General features: G+C 48.8%; 1 protein-coding gene across 1 annotated transcript; it reads left to right on the plus strand.

Annotated features, from left to right (window-relative positions):
- The first annotated feature begins 3214 nt into the window (after window positions 1-3214).
- Window positions 3215-13727, plus strand: Zfand2a (zinc finger AN1-type containing 2A). Its single transcript, XM_059249216.1, has 7 exons — window positions 3215-3426; window positions 5893-5985; window positions 6217-6311; window positions 9997-10125; window positions 12045-12196; window positions 13181-13246; window positions 13450-13727. The coding sequence occupies exons 2-7, from the start codon at window positions 5931-5933 to the stop codon at window positions 13463-13465; spliced, it is 513 nt and encodes a 170-aa protein (XP_059105199.1). The 5' UTR covers window positions 3215-3426; window positions 5893-5930; the 3' UTR covers window positions 13466-13727.
- Window positions 13728-17164: the final 3437 nt, after the last annotated feature.

Here is a 17164-nt window from a genome sequence, read left to right on the forward strand (position 1 = left end):
GAACACTAAGATCACACATGTGCGCTACTATGCCTGACCCCATGTGGGTTCTGGGGCCTTGAACCCAACTGAGTTATCTCTCCAGCCCTTGATATGTCAGTCTACAGTTCATCGGGTATCAATAGTCCTCCTCTACCAGAGACATCCTAGGGCCGTAGCTGGGCGTGGTTAGTGAACTTGGAGTAGAAGTCACGGGCGGAAGCTGCAAGCACAGGGTGTCATTAGTTGACAGAGTGGGGCTTCCAGAGCCGAGGCGGCCAGGGATGCTCTTGAATGTGAACTCTCCATTGTTTCCAGATTCAGAGAGGATGATAGCTGATGGAGCTCACCTGGAGAATGGGAGCAAAAACAGACCAAGTTCCATCCCCAGCACTATTAAAAGAAAAACAAAAGAGAAGACTAATTTTGTTGTTTTCTATCATTGTGTATGGCACAGTCCATCCTGGCCACATCTAGAAGGATTTTCCAGTCTTTTTTCCTGAATTCGGTAGAGTATGGGGCTCTGTGGACCACCTGGCTGGACTTCCTCCCTCAAGAGCATACCTACATCCCTTCCTTGACCCCCTCAGGTTCCCGTCTCACGTGTTTCTCCTCCCACACCTATCTTCGGGTCACCTCTGATGCGTGTGCACGCACACACGCGCACAAGGTCAACATCAAATGCCTTTTTTTTTTTTTTGGTTTTTCTTTGAGACAGGGTTTCTCTGTGTAGCTTGGCTGGCCTTGAACTCACAGAGATCCACCTACCTCTGCCTCCTGAGTGCTGGGATTAAAAGCATGTGCCACCACCACCCAGCAACATCAGATGCCTTTACCTCCTTTCTACCTTTTTTTGAGATAGGATTCCTCACTGAACATGGAATTTGCTGTTTTCAGCTGACTAGGTAGCCAGCAAGCCCCCAGGGTCTGTGCTTCCCCAGCACTGGGATGAGCATCCCGCATAACCACTCCCAGCTCTGTACATGGGTTCTGATCCAATGCGGCTCCTCATGTTCCTTTTGCCTACATGTTGCTAACATGATGAGAAATGGCTAGAGAGCTGCTGAGGAGGTTCAGAGTGTCCAGGAGCTATAAAGGGGCACAAAACAAGGACCGCAATGGGGAGTGGAGAGGAGAGAGTGGGGTGCCAATACTGGAGAAAGAAGGAAAGAAAACAGAAAGTTGCCAAGTCAGAGGAAGGAAACACAGGCCCATTGCCAGCAGAGCTCCCAGAAGCTGGCAAGATACCCTCGGTCTGACAGGGTTGGCACTACCAGCTGCTAGGTGAGGGTCCCGATACCCAGGGCCCAACACTAGCAGCTGAATGTGAAACCTAGAACCTCTAACCCAAGCACCTGCAGCCACTAGTCTGGCCATGGAGCCTGTAGCATAGGTCCCTATTCCTAGGGCTTGCAACTGTAAAGCTCTAGTCTGTCAGCACAGCCTAGGAGCAAACCTTTGACACTCAAGGGCCCAGGTCTTCAACACTAGAAACACTCCTTCTTGCCGACTCATCATGGGTAGAGCAACACAAGCCAGCTTTATGAGTAAGGGGATAAGCCGTACTGGTGTTAACTAAAACTCCCAAACCTTGGGGAAAGCTACACTGTTGTTACACATTCTACAGGCTGATTATAACCTCACTAATTTCACAGAGTTGGAATTATCTTGGGCTAGATATCTTTAGCTCCTCCATTAGCCACCTATGCCCACCACCAGTGCATGTGTGACCTAACTAACATCTTTGACACTCTTAGGTAAATACTAAGAGGCTAAGAATCAACAGATAGCATGTGAGGCCCATAGCAGAGGCCTCCCACTTGCTGTAATCCATCTACCTGAGGTTTCCACCAAGGCATTTTATTTATTTATTTATTTATTTATTTATTTATTTATTTATTTATTTATTTATGTATTTATTTATTTTTTTTGGCTATATGTATTTTGGAATGAGTATATATATATAAATATATATAAATATATATATATAAATATAAAATTTTATTTATTTTTTTTTTGGTTTTTCAAGACAGGGTTTCTCGGCGTAGCTTTGAGCCTTTCCTGGAACTCACTTTGTAGACCAGGCTGGCCTTGAACTCACAGAGATCCGCCTGCCTCTGCCTCCCAGTGTTGGGATTAAAGGCGTGCGCCACCACCGCCCGGCCCATTTTATTTATTATGTATACCGTGTTTGGCCAGCATGCCAGAAGAGGGCACCAGATCTCATTACAGATGGTTGTGAGCCACCATGTGGTTGCTAGGAATTGAACTCAGGTCCTCTGGAAGAGCAGCCAGTGCTCTTCACCTCTGAGCCATCTCTCCAGTCTCTACCTTATCATCTTTGACCTGTTACTACAAGAACTCCATAAATCTGAGGTGAACTGAATCTGTTCCCGTGCCATAGTCACTCATATTATTTGGTTTCAGGTGATTGGCTGACATTTGTCTAGAGGTATCTGTAAAACAGAAATAGTTGTGTACTAGATTCAGGGACATCTGGCGATCTTATCTAACCTTATCTAATGGTTGGAGTGTTTGGGATGTCAGGTATTTCCCCTTAGATGTAGGCCCTCTCTGGGTAGGGTCAGCTTATGGCTTTTCCTGGGTCTGGGTGTTGTCAGCCCATAAGCCTGTCACAGAAGCAGTGTCTGGGCCTCTAAGCCCAGTCATGGCAGCTGTGTGGTCAAGCTGTTTTGGGCCCCTCACACCTAATCCGTATGCATAGGGCAAAGGTGCTCCAACTGTACTAACAAAGACACAGACATCTTGAATACCATCTTGTAATCCATCTCTAGACTGGATCTCACTTCCAAGGCCTGGCCCAGGTGTTCTGTCTCCTCCAGTCCTGGGATCCCTACAGCTTCACAGATGGACCACCAAGTCTGTGCATACTGCATCTCCGACCCACAGGAGCCTCGCCACCCCAGCCCAGTCCTGTCTCAGACTCCCTGATGCAGGCCTGCCACCTCACCCAGAACTGCCTCACCGTGACTCAGCCAAAGCCAGAGACGCTTCGTGAAAGTTCCAGCAAAGAGGCCGAAGACAAGGAGGAAACCGAGCCGTGGAACAGCCAGATTGGGCGCACGGTGAGTGACGACATCACGGCGCGCGGCCCCCTGGGGGTCACGGCGCGAAGCGATTGGCCGGCTTTCGGTGACGTTTCGGGCGCGCCCGCGAGCCTAGCCGAGGGGTTACGGGATTGGTTGGCATTCACATGGCGTCATCGGAGCGCGTCGGGAACGCCCAGGATGCATGACTCTGAATCTGTTGACTGAGGATAAATGGCCCCGGCTGCCGCAGGTGCAATGCTACGCTTTCCGGACTTGCGAGAAGTCAGGTGGCACGCGGAGATTGGACCCGCGGTCCCTACTGTGGTGTCGCCGGGCTGATCACGAAGGACCCCGCTTGTCTGTTTCCGCCGCCGTCCCCAGCTACTACCCCAGACAGGTACCGGTGTGTCATTGTGGGTCGAGCTGAACCGGGGTCACAGGTGCTGCTGAGGAGGGGCGGGTCACAGGAGCTGGTGAACCAGGGCCTGGCGTCTCCGCGCTGTGGCTTCCCCTGGCCAGGGCAGCAAGAAGTTACTGTCTCAGCGCAGTGACATCTTAGATTCCCAGGTCAGCTGTCCTGAGCTGGTGTCGTGGGCCAGGTGTGGTGATGCAGGCCTGTAGTCTCTGCACTGGGGAAGTCGAGCCATTAGATCACAAGTTCCAGGCTAGCCTGAGCTAAGTAATGAAGACTCTTTCTCAAGAAACAATGTACCCGTCGGGCACGGTGGTTCACACCTTTAATTCTAGCGCTCCCGGAGGCAGAGGCAGGCAGATCTTTGAGTTGATGGTCAGCGTGGTCCACAAAGCGAGTTACAGGACAGCCAGGGCCACATAATATAGACTGCCCTCCCCCTAGAAAGAAAAGAATCAATCGATGGTCATTTGGGAATAGTATCAAATTCTGGTAGCTTTGTTTGTTTGTTTGTTGAGACAGGGTTTCCCTGTGTAGTTTTGGTGCCTGTCCTGGATCTTGCTCTGTAAACTAGGCTGGCCTCGAACTTATAGATATCCACCTGGCTGTCTCCCGAGTGCTAGGATTAAAGGCGTGCGCTGCCGCCACCGCCGCCCGGCTCTGGTAGCTTTGAATAAGAACATTTCATAATGTGGATTCTGTTGTGTATGATGCCAAAAGATTTTCTAGCCAACAGGAATGAGAACCAGCAGTTAGCAGTTAAACGCACCAGGAAGGGAAGAGCAGAGGGCGGGTGGAGGCTGGCAGGTGGTAGGGGTGGTGTCTGAGAAAGTGACATTGCAGATTGGTCCTTGCAAGGCAAATAGATGTTTACTGAGACCAGAGAGTTCTAATCTAGGTTCTAGATTAGAAGTTCCCAGTGGAGAAGAGAAGTGATAGAAAGACGTTAAGAAGATCTTTGGGGGACTTGGAACACTGGAAAGTGCAGGAGTTTTGAGCCATTTGATGGATGACAGGACATAGAGGAGACTTGGACTTAAGTCTGGTCTGTCTCCAGGATGCCACTTTCTAGCTGTCTGTTTCTTTTTTTTTTTTCTTTCTTTTTTTTTTTTTTTTTTTTTTTTTTTTTTTTTGTTTTTCGAGACAGGGTTTCTCTGTGTAGCTTTGTGCCTTTCCTGGAACTCACTCTGTAGACCAGACTGGCCTGAACTCACAGAGATCCGCCTGCCTCTGCCTCCCGAGTGCTGGGATTAAAGGCGTGCGCCACCACTGCCCGGCAGTTGTCTGTTTCTTGTGGTTTAGTTAATGGCTTGTGCCTCCTTCCCTGATCAGCTCTGGCCTGATATCATTAAGTAGTAAGCACAAAGTACAACTCAGTGCATAAGGGAGTAAGAGGCAAGGGACAGACTCCACTGGGGAATGTAGTCAGCTAATGTCTTTGGCACCTGGGAACAGACTCTTGATGTCAACAAGTGTACTGAGGAGATGAAATTGCAACTGAAATCCAAGGAGATCGTAAGTTTCAGTGGCAGCTATGAATTGAATGTGGACAGCCCTCCTCATTCTCACCACATTTGTTTTGTTCTTGCCAGAGTTGGGGATTGGACTCAGAACTTCCCCTTCCCACATGCTAGCCAGACATTCTTTTATTAAGCTAATAACCTCAGATGTCATTCCTCAGAAGCCATCCACCCTTTTTTTTTTCTCAGTTTTTCAGACAGGGTTTCTCTGTAGCTTTGTGCCTTTCCTGGAACTCACTTTGTAGACCAGGCTGGCCTGAACTCACAGAGATCCACCTGGCTCTGCCTCCTGAGTGCTGGGATTAAAGGCGTGCACCACCATCCCTGGCCCATCCACCCTTTTCTTTGAAATAGGATGATCTGCTGGGCGGTGGTGGTGCACGCCTTTAATCCCAGCACTTGGGAGGCAGAGCCAGGCGGATCTCTGTGAGTGAAAACAAACTCTTTTTTCCCCGAAGTTGCTTTTTGTCAGGGTATTTATCACAGCAACAAGAAAGAAACGAATACACATGGTCTCTCAGAGCTGTCCAGGCTGGCCTAGAGTTTGTGTGATTCTCCAGTCCCAGCCTTTAGAGTGGTTGGGGTGACAGGCATGCACCACCTAGCCTAGCCTGGGAATCTCAGGATGCATTGAAATGTGGCTTTCCTGGAAACCCCGTGGTTAGGACGGGCTTTGTAAACTAGGACCTAAAGGGACTAGACGGTAAGGCCGGTAAGGCCTCTCCTACCATGGGTTTGGCTCTTGGGCTGGGACTTGGTGTTTATGAAGAAACTCCCATTTGCCTCTCTGCTGAAATCTTGGGCATTTGTGACTTGGCCCCAGGATGATTTGGACATCCCATGCTCCCCACAGAGGGAGTCTCTTCATGCTCATTGGCCACAGGTTACAGGTCCTGGTGACTAACTTGGGGCCTCATTCTAATTCCCACAGGTGATACTTCAATACCTGTGTTTTGGACACTGTTCACAATGGAGTTTCCTGACTTGGGGAAGCACTGCTCAGAACCGACTTGCAAGCAACTAGGTGAGACCTTTCAAGGGCTCCTTCTAGGAAACAGTATTTCATCGGCCATTTTGTGAGGGACATCTGGCTATTAATTACATCATTAACTAACTAGTTGGCCTCTGTCAACTAGTGCTGGGATTAAAGGCACGAGGAGTCTAATGTAGATACATTCCTGCTTTGAGTGGTATGTAATTCTTTGGTTCCAATCTTTCAGATGATTTACTGTTTTGCTTGATTTTTGTGTTTTAGATTTTCTGCCAATAACATGTGACGCATGTAAAGAAGATTTCTGTAAAGACCATTTTTCCTATTGGAGTCATAAGTGTCCCTTTGCATTCAAGAAGGTAATTCATCATCCTGGAGTCTAGACCGCACGCACCACAGCTGTTCTGTCCAGTTCTGTGTAGGCCAGAGGATGGTCTGTGTCAGCCATGCTTTGAGATTGGAATGAGTGGGTTTCTTAAGTATGTAGCCGGCCAAGGTAAAAGAGTAGGTGGTGAGCCAGAGCTGGAAGAAGGGGAGATGATGGATGGGTGGGTAGATGAATAGTAAAACATCATCCACTGGGGCACTGGATCATCCAGCAGAAGCAGACTGGGGGCGTTGAGGGAGTCAGCTGGAGTTCCCAATTGCTGTACTCTTCTGGCTTCCTGTTCCCACTGCAGGCACTTTGCTCTCACAGGGTAAGCAACGGTCCCTCTGTTGGACGTAGTTTCCCTTCTAGCTGTTCTCCACGACACCAGCTTTTATTCTTGGTCTGCATCTCACTCACTGTTCTCTTCTCCCTGTCACAGAGTTGGGGGACTGACCCACCCCCAGGCAAGATGTCTTGGAGGACACTTTGAGACAAACAGGATTGGGTTTCAAATGGGGCAGGGATGGGTTGCAGCATGGCTTCCAGAGCTAGCTTCTCAGGGAACTCATGTGACAGTTTAGCAGTATAGTGTACCATCAGTACAGTGGATACCAGCCACAGAGCTGCTTATATTGATTAGTTTTATTTATTTATTTTATTATTTACTTATTTGTTTAGTTTGGTATTTTGAGACAGGGTCTCACTTTGTAGCTCTGATGGCTTGGAATTTGCTTTGTCAATCAGGATGGCCCTAAACTCAAAGAAACTGTCTGTCTCCTTAGTGCTGGGATTAAAGGTGTGTGCTACCACACCCAGCTGCTTTCCACATTTTTTTTTTTGTATTTATTTGTTTTTACTTATTTTTATTTTATTATTTATTTTTATTAAGATAGTTTCTGTTCATTTTACATATCAACCTCAGATTCCCCTGTCCTCCCTCCTCCCATCCCCCAGGCTTTTCTCCCAACCCACCCCCCAGGTTTCAGGTTTTTTATTTTTTCTTTTCAGATTTGAAATACACACACACACACACACACACACACACACACACACACACACATGCCACACATGCACATACAATTCCATATCTTTGGGATAGGATTCTGTTTACTCATGTCTCTGATACTTTTTACATACACCATCTGAAGATGATTTTACATGGTATTTTCAGTGTATCTGCATTTTAACTGTCACACAAGATCAGATAGGAGATTTTTCCATTTGTAACATGTTGGAAGTCAAAAAGCTTGGACTTGGGAGTGTATTTGGATCTGGGATTTTTGGATTGAGGATGCTCAGCCTGTATTTAAAAATCCAGATCTGTCACATTTTTTGAAACAAGGTCTCTTACTGAATCTGGCCAGCAAGCCCCAAGATCTTCCAGTTTCTGCCTTCCCAGCATTGGAATTACAAATGCATGCTGTCAGCTGGGCATAGTGATAGATAGCACATGCTGTTACTGATAGCTGATAGGCAGAGGCAGTGGATCTTGAAGTTCAAGGCCAGTCACGTCTACAGAGCAAATTCAAGGACAGTAAAGAATACACAGAGAAATCCTGTTTCAAAAACAAACAACACAACAAAATTTAATGCAAGCACCTGGCTCTTACATGGGTCCTGGGGTTTGAATTTGGGTCTCTGAGCTGTCTCCCCAGCCCTCTTAGGCTGGGCGTCTAAAGGAATAAACAACCGTGGAGGGAGATGACCAATTTTTTAAAACTTATTTTTAGCTTTTTATTTTGAAGTAATTTTAAATTTTTAGGAAGTTACAGTGAGAATCAGTGCACTCTTCATCCATTTCCTCCAGTAGTCACATCTGATGTACCTATAATACAAAACTAAAAGCAGGCAATTTTTGCAGTACAGAGTAGAGATACACTTCTATGTCATTTTATCATATTTGGATTCTTACAGCCATCAAAGTCAGCACTACAGAGCACCAGAACAGAGGAGCTCACCAGGTCCCTTTCTTCCCTGAGGGTTTCTAAACAGTTAAAGTCCCTGGGGACTGGGCATAGTGACATGCCTTTAATCCCAGCACTCTGGAGGCAGAAGAGACAGGAGGATCTCTATGAGTTCAAGGCCAGCCTGAGATGACCAATTTTTAGTGTCTCTGCTTGCTACAAGATTGTGTGGAAGTACTCACATAGATACTGGAATATTAGTGCTCTGAGCTGTTCCTGGTAGGTGCAGAGGGTCAGCAGAAGCAGTCTTTTGAGACAGTCAGGAAGTCAGAAGAGCCCTTGATTGCCTCTGCAGCCTATGCTCCATGCAGGGGTGCTGTCTCCAGATAGTGTGTTTGTGTGGAAGCCAGGACTGAGCTTGCTCAGTAAATGGACTGTGGCTGTAGGCTGTGACCCCCGAGACCCACGGGGAAGTCCGCCTGCTCTCAGCTGAACTGTGCTGCGTATGAGGGACAAGTAGAGGACAACCTCGGGTGCCATCCCTTGTTTCCTGAGATAGTCACTCGCTGCCTGGAGTTCACCATAGGTTAGGCCAGCTGGCTCGCAAGCCCCAGGGGTCCCCGTGTCTCCACCTCCGAAGTGTTGGGTTTACCAGCATATTCCATCAAACCTGGCTTTAAGGTGGGTGCTGAGGTTAGAACGCAGGTCCCAGTGCTTGCATGGGTATCTTTGCCAACTGGACTGTCTCCCAGCCCTAAAACTGCACCCTCATTGTGTGCCCCACATTCCAGCCTTCACAGTTGGTCCTTCACTTATACACTTGGCTTGTGGATTCCCCTGCACCAGGGAGCAGCAGTTTCTTGTTTCCTCAGGAGATTGTACACTGTCCACCAGACACTAGGAGGTCACTCCAGTCCATGGGTTCACTCTATCCCAGAGGTGACTCACAAGTCATGTCAGTGAACTCTGCCACTTCCCCTGGTGGCATATGGACAGTAGGTGACTTTATCACATGCCTTAACCAGAGCTGGGCACAGTCCAGCCAAGTCATGAGGGTGGGTGGGGTCGGTGACTCACGTTCCTGTTTACCAGGCACTGATGACTAGGTGGCAAGCTGTTTCTGTCATCTGGACCTTTCTTGTGCCCATGTTAGGAAATGTCTATCTGGAGATCACATAGGAATGCTTTGTTTCTTGGTGGGCTCATCAGCCAACTGAGGCAGCCCTCCTGCAGACAGCAGGGCACAGAAGCCTGTGACCCCTGTTTCCATCTGATGTCAGCTGTCCCATCCCCTCTGGCATGGATCCCTCCCTCAGTGGTCCTGGCTTAGAGTTTTGCCTCCACGCCCTCCAGAGCACCCTCAGTCTCTGGCTGGCAGTCAGCAGTGGGGTACAGCCCCTCCTCTGCCGAGGGCATCTCGCCCTGTTGGTAAAGCCACTGGGATCAGAGAGGCAGCTGCAGAGTGACTGCTGGGATCCTTCCTGCCAGTTTCCACCCATCACCTTGGCTCTGAGGGGTCAGGTGGGTCCTCTCCCATGGCCATGTTATGTCCCCTCACCCCCATCTCACCAGCTTCCTCCTTTGAGGGCCCTCCAAAGCTGGTGGTGTCCTTTTTGTGTCTGGATCCCACTAGACAACCTTGGGTGGTTTACTGTTACGTTGTCACCATAGTTCCTTGTCCTCGCCAATGTGCTCCCGCTTGTAAACACATTTTCCTGTGTGTGACATTGGAGTGTGAGTGCTGGTGTCATCGTGTGTTCATTATTTCAGGATGTGCAGGTGCCCGTGTGTCCCCTCTGCAATGTCCCCATCCCTGTGAAAAGAGGTGAGATCCCAGATGTGGTGGTTGGAGAGCACATGGACAGAGATTGCACCTTTCACCCTGGGAGGAACCAAAAGGTGAGAGCTGGGTTAGGGCACACACACGCTGCTGCTGCTGCTGCTGCTGCTGCTGCTTTGGAGGAAAGGTCAGGTTTCTTTCTTTTTTCCTCTTTTTACCAGTTTTACCGGCTGGCCTAATATTGTTCTATAGTCAAGGATGACCTTGAACTCCTGATCCCCAACCCCAACCTCCCTCCCTCTCGAGTACTAGTACCACAGTCATGCATTACCATGCCTGTTTTATATGTTTGGGAACCAAACCCGGGATGTTATGCTTGTTAGGCAAGCACTCTACAAATGGAGCCATGTCTTTTAGTCCCAGAGGTCTGTTCTCTAAGTGTGGGACGCTGAGGTCTCCCTGCCTTGTGTGTGAGTGGTGAGTTTGCTGCATGGGAGCAGCTCCCAAGCCTCACAAGGGTCCCGGTTTGGGTCCTTGTCTTCAGGAGTCCCCAGCATTTTCCAGAGTAAGTACACACACACTTTGACTGCAGCTTCTAGAAGAGCTTTTTACACACACATGCACACACACGTGAGCTGGGGAGCAGCTCAGTGGAAAAAGCTTTCTGCTTGGTCATGCAGGCCTCAAACCACTGTCCCCAGAAGCCCTGAGCCAATTGCCCTCATGGCGCCCCTGTGACACTCTTGCTTTGCCTCCCTCCCTGTAGGAGACCAGCTATGACCTGTTGAAGGGTTCTTAGGGGGAGGAGAGAGGAATGAGGAAGTATTAGATAGAAATAAAGGCCTAAACAAAGAGAAAGACAGAGACACAGGATAGCTTCAGGGAGGCCCTGGGTCAATACCCAGCAGCTGAGACTTTAATCATAATGGTCCTTTTATCCATCAGCAAGGGGAGGGGCAAAAGACCAAATCCCTTCTAAGATCAAGGTATAAAGTACCGACAACTGTAGACCCTTCAAAACACCTGGTAACCACTCCCTTGGCCGAATCATCTAATTATGCAGTCCTGCTGGGCAGAGCAAGCTCAGGCTTTCTGATCTTGAGTGAGGCCTTATAGGAAGCCTCTGTGGCCCCTACACCTCCCTGACCTGCTTACTTTCTGCCTAGTCTTCCAGGAACTCTCCTGTTGCCTCTCCCAGGCGCCCCAGCTTTGCCGACTACATAGTCAGTGTTTGCCTCTAACCTGGCAAAACCTGTCTAAACAGAACTTGGCATCCTCATTCTGAGTGCCCAGGACTTGTTAGCTTTTTATTTTACTTTTTAAAAAGCCAGATGTAGTGTGTGCCTTTATTTCCAGCAATTGGGAGGCAGAGGCAGAGGGATCACTATGAGTAAAGGCCAGCATGATACATAGCAAAGCTCCTGGCTAGCCAAGGCTACATAGTGAGACCCAGTCTTTAAAAGCAATAAGTAAAATGTTCATTTTGGTTTGTGTGTATGCATGCCCTTGCATGCATGTGTGGAGGCCAGAGCATGTCTCCTGGTCTGCTCTATCGGCTCTGCTTCATTCCCTATGATGGTTTCTTGTTGAACCTGGAGCTGGGCTGACAACCTGCAAGCTTCCGTGACCACTCCCCCTCCCCGCCCCCTGTCCCTGTCCCCCACTGGGCTGGGTTTGTGGGCATGTGTGTAGCTGTGTGCGGCTTTTTACATGGGTGCTGGAGGTCTGACCTTGATGTTTAGGCCTTTACAGATGCTCTCAGCCACCGAGCCGTCTCCCAGCTTCAGGTGGTTTCTGTTGCTTTTGTTTTTATTGGGCGGTGTTGGGGAATGAATCTACTGCTAAGCCACAACCAGAGGCTCTGTGTGAGTGTGTGTATGTGTGTGTCTCCATGGCACACACATGGAGTCAGTTCTCCCCTAACTCAGCCTCTTTGAGTACTTAGAATCAGGGGACTGTGCCACCTGGCCCAGCTGCCAGGGCCAGTTTGAGCTGAGCTGGTGACATGCTGCTCACAGAAGTGACTTTGCTCTTGCAGGTTTTCACACACCGGTGCTCGAAACCGGGATGCAGGAAGAAGGAGATGCTGCCGCTGGCCTGTGCACAGTGCCGTGGCAACTTCTGCATTCAGCACAGGCATCCTCTGGACCACAGCTGCCAGGCTGAGAGCAGCGCCACCAGCCGGGGGAGGTGAGCACAGGCTCCGGGGAGGTAGTCCTGCAGCTGCCGCACGCTGGGGACTCCAGCATCGGAGGTTTATTCTCTCATGGGCCTAGAGTGGAGTTGGCAGCTGGCTGACTCCTTCTGAGAGGCACAAATTGCTCTCCCAGCTTCTCCCAGTTTCTGGCTTGCCTGGTACTCCCTGGTGAGCCTGGCTTCGTAGGCACGTTGCTCCCATCTCTGCCTTTGTCTGCATCTTGCTTCCGCTCTGTTAGGGCATGATCCGTTGTATGGCCTGCTGTCCTGACTGATGCTTAGTTTGGTCATCTCAGTGAAAATTTGTCTCTAAATGAGGTCCCTCCTGTGGGTGCTAGGGGTTAGGTTAGGACATTGACATGTCTTGTGGAAAGGGGCACAGAACATCCTTATTGCTACTTTAATAAGAAGTAGAAACTTCTATCTGCACTCCTGAGTCAAAATGAAACATAACTTACTCTGTGTGTGTGTGTGTGTGTGACCCACCCCCATGTGCATGGATGTTGGTCCTTGATTCCTACCTTGTTTGACACAAAGCCTCTTGTTTGCTGTGGCGTGTGCCAGCTGACTTGAGAGAGCTTCCCTGGAGGCTCCTGCTCCACCCCCGCCCCTAATATCCCTGTAGGATCCCTGGGATTTTGGACACCCTGGCATCTGGCCTTTACCTGGGTGCTGGGAATTCAGCAAGTCCTCAGATTTGTGCAGCAGGCGCTCTCCACCGGGCTGTCTGCCAGCCCCAGGAGTTACCTTTGGGTTGTAATCTTTTCTGGGGAATGAGAGGATGCACACGGTACAGCATGCATACATATATATGGAGGTCAGGGAAGAGCTAAGTTACTTTGTAATTACACTTGACTTTCTCAAGCTGTTTGTATATAATCTGGGTTGGAGCCCAAACATCTAACTACATAGACATAGGTGGAATTTCTTGATGTGGGTGAGAGGGTCTAATAAATACACATCTGACTTTCTCTATAGGCCTTCAGCATCCAGAGCTCCTGAGCAGAGGCCATCGGGAATCAGCTGGCTGGCCCAGCAACTCAGGTACTAGTCTAAATGACATGTGAGACTTTAGCTGTGTCTCTCAAACATGTGACGTGGTGTGCTTCCCTAAGAAAGGCCAGGCCTGGCCACAAAGCTGTTTCTAGAATGTCCTGAGTATCCTCCAAGGCCCTTTTTCATGATGGATCCCTTCTAGGCAGTTCGGACATGTGTGGTAACCCATCACTTCTTTCTCTTCTCTTCAGGCGGACGGTGAAGTGATGACAGGGCTCCTGTCTGGGCCTCACACCAGCTCCTTCCTCTTGGGTTTTAACCTTCGTGGTGTGGCCTCCAGTGCTTTCCTGATTCTCCTGGTAGACTGAGTCTTCATGGAAAAGTCTCCCACTGACTGTTCAAGTTAGGGCAGGAGATGGCTCAGTGGGTTCTGTGCTTGCCTCACAAGATGAGGACCTGGTTTATTCCAGAGTCCATGGTTTTGGTTTTGTTTGTTTGTTTGTTTGTTTGTTTGTTTTGTGGTGGTGGTGGGGGGGGGTGTTTCTGAGACAGGGTTTCTCTGTGTAGCTTTGCGCCTTTCCTGGAACTCACTTTGTAGACCAGGCTGGCCTCGAACTCAAAGAGATCCACCTGCCTCTGCCTCCCAAGTGCTGGGATTAAAGGGATGCACCACCACCACTGCCCAGCCAGAGTCCATGGTTTTTTGTTTTTGTTTTTTTGTTCTTTTTGGTTTTTTTGTTTTTTTCCAGAGCTGAGGACCGAACCCAGGGTCTTGCGCATGCTAGGCAAGTGCTGTACCACTGAACTAAATCCCCAACCTCAAGAGTCCATGTTTTAAAAAACCAGACATGGGGCTAGAGAGGTTTAGAGCACTGACTGTTCTTCCAGAGGTCCTGAGTTCAATTCCCAGCACCCACATTGTGGTTCACAACCATCTGTAATGAGATCTGGCGCCCTCTTCTGTGTACATAATAAGTAAATAAGTCTTTTTAAAAAAAGCCAGACGTGGTTGGTGCACACTAATCTCTCAGTACTGGGGAGCTGGAGACAGGAAGATCCCTAGAGCTCTCTGACCAACAGCCTAGTCTAATTGGAGAGTTCCAAAGTGGACCCTTCCTGAGGAAAGACATTGCAGATTGACCTGTGGCTTCACATACCCATGTGCACCCATATGTATATACACACACGAGATGCACAAACTATCTAACAAAGTAAATGAGGCTGTTCAGCAGCTTTGAGGTGGGTTAGGTTATAGCACTGCTGAGTTCAGGAGCTGAGGACCTGTGCAAACCTCGTTAACAGTGGCTTTGGCCGGTGTTAAACCGTTTCAGGACTTGGTGTTCTGGAAAATTCTGTCCTGTAACAGAAAGGAGCTACTGATGGGTCTGCACTCTTTCCTATGTGGCTTTTGTAATGAGGTACCAGTGGGACACAGTCCCTCATGGTCCCCAAGAACACTAGTTCTGACCTCGGGCTCGGGCTGCTGTGGAGGAGGGTGTGCACTCGGCCCACAGTGCTATCTCCACAGTTGATATAAGCAGCCAGCTTACCCACGCCATGACTCCTCATGCCTGGGTTCAGGTTTTCTCTTTGAGACGGGGTCTCACTGTGTAGCTCCAACTGTCTGGAACTCACTCTGTAAACCAGGCTGGCCTTGAACTCGGAGATCCACCGGCCTCTGCCTCCTGATTTTAACTCCCAAGAAGAACATCACGAAATGGGAGCCATCTCAGAACTTCCGGAGTTGAAACAGAAGCTTCTCATGCCGAAGCACCACAGTGTCGGGCAGAGAGGGCTCCTTGGGCTCTGTGAGGGGCAGAAACTCAGAGGAGGAGGAGTGAGATGGGCCGCAGGGTGCAGCACCATTGCTCTGGTGTCACCCGTGTGTCCTGACCGTTTCTACCGCCAGCTGGCCTTGACATTTTCGGGGAGAGCGTGTCTGGAATACTCTGACAGGTACCTGCATTAGATTGATCCATTGTTTATATGTTGAAATATTTTATATATAATGGCTAATAAACTAATTTATTTCACCTGTTGCTTTTCATTTTTTAGACAGTCTCTCTAAATAGTCCTAGTGATATGTAAACCAGGCTGGCCTCAAACTCACAGAGCTTCTGCCTCTATCTGGGATTAATGGCATGTGTCGTCACCCCCAGCTTGTTTATTTTCTATGTATGTGTTTTGTCTGTGTGTGTATGTATACCAAGTATGTGTCTGGTGCTTGCAGAGGCCAGAGTGCTTTTTCTTGGAAGTGTGGATAATTATTCTCAAAGTCTGCATTTTGTGTGTGCATACATGGAGTGCAGGTGTGTTTGCCTGTTTGCACATGTCAGGGCATAAGTGTTCACATACATGTGGAGGCTTGAGGATGATGACCTTTGGTGTCCTCCTTGGTTGCTCTTCACCTTACAGACTGAAGCAAGAGACTTGCTGCGCCCAGAGCTTGTAGTTCGTCTGGTCCAGCTACCCGCTAGCTCCAGGAATCCCTGGCTCCGCCTCTTGGATGCTGACTACTGGAAAGCTGCAATGACCATCTGACCTTTCTTGTGAGATCTGGGGACTTGAACTCGGGTCCTCGTACTTGTGTGGCAATCTCTTTGCCCTCAGAGCATCTTCCCAGCCCCTGTTCTCTTTAAGGAGGGACTTAGCAGTTTGCTCTTCTACTTGAGTTCAGACTAGAAAGATTCTCTGTCCTCAGCTGCTGGGGTGCTGTGGGCAGACGCTTTGGGGGAACACTAGGTATAGGGAGGAGCTTTGTATCCATAAGACTTGCAGTTAAGCCGTGTCTTGGTACCTGCCTAGCCACCTTGAGTATGTTGTAAAGGCTCATTTATATACCTGCCCCAGGTAGCATCATGGTGTATGAACAATGCTGGGATGAACAGGTCCATTCACATCCCTGAGTCATTTAGTGAGCTCCAGCATGGCCTAGGACACAGATAGGAAGTGGCTAAGTATCTTCGTGGTGACTGTGTAGGATTTTGGTAGCTTTTGGAATTTTGTTACTTATTGGGTTTTTAGGGGATACCCCTTCCTCTATCTCTGCTCCCTTTTCAGAAAAGGGACACTTAACCACCGATCTTTAAGAAGCCCACACTGATGAGCTGGAGAGTTGGCCTGGCTGGAGAGGTTAAGAGGAGCCAGGTTCAATTCCCAGCATTCACATGGTGGCTCACTGTCTTTTTAACTCTAGTCCCAGAGGATCTGATACCCTCTTCTGACCTCTGTAGGTACGTACATGGTGGACATACATTCATGCAAGCCAAAGCCAAACACACAAAAATAAACTTAAAAAATTAAGCCAGCTGGGCATTATGGCACACACCTTTAATCCCAGCATTTGGGAGGCAGAGGCAGGCTGGTCTCTGTGAGTTTGAGACCAGCCTGTTCTAAAGAGCGAGTTCTAGGACAGCTACACAGAGAAATCCTGTCTTGAAAAAAACCAAAAACCAAAAATCCAAAGACAACAGCAAAACAAAATCATTAAGCCCACATCCACATTCTCATTTTGGTTTTACTTTAGTGACTTCCTTTTTTTCTCTTTGTTTTGAGAGTGTCTCACTATCTATCCTTCTAGACAGGTGGCCTCTGAACTCAGAGATCTGCCTGCCTCTTCCTCCTGAAGACTGAGACTAAGGGTGTGAGCCACCACACCCAGCTCGTTTCTTTGAAACAATGTCCCAAGTATCCAAGGTTAGCCTCAGGGGTGGTCTTGAACTTCTGATCCCCTTGTCTCCACTCTCCAGGTACTGGGATTACAGACCTTCATCACTATAGCAGTTTATAAAGTGCTGGTGATGGAACCCAGGCTTCAATGCTGCCAAGTGAGCTACAGCCCAACCCATTTTCTGTTTTTGATAAACTCCAAGTCAGCTTGTCGCTGGCTCACCCTGAAATTCTTTTCTGCATCCAAGGATCCTGTTTTACCTGAATCAAGGTCCCTAAAAGATTTTTTAAATCTTA

This window comes from Peromyscus eremicus, chromosome 23 (genome assembly GCF_949786415.1).
Source record: "Peromyscus eremicus chromosome 23, PerEre_H2_v1, whole genome shotgun sequence".
Lineage (NCBI taxonomy): Eukaryota > Metazoa > Chordata > Mammalia > Rodentia > Cricetidae > Peromyscus > Peromyscus eremicus.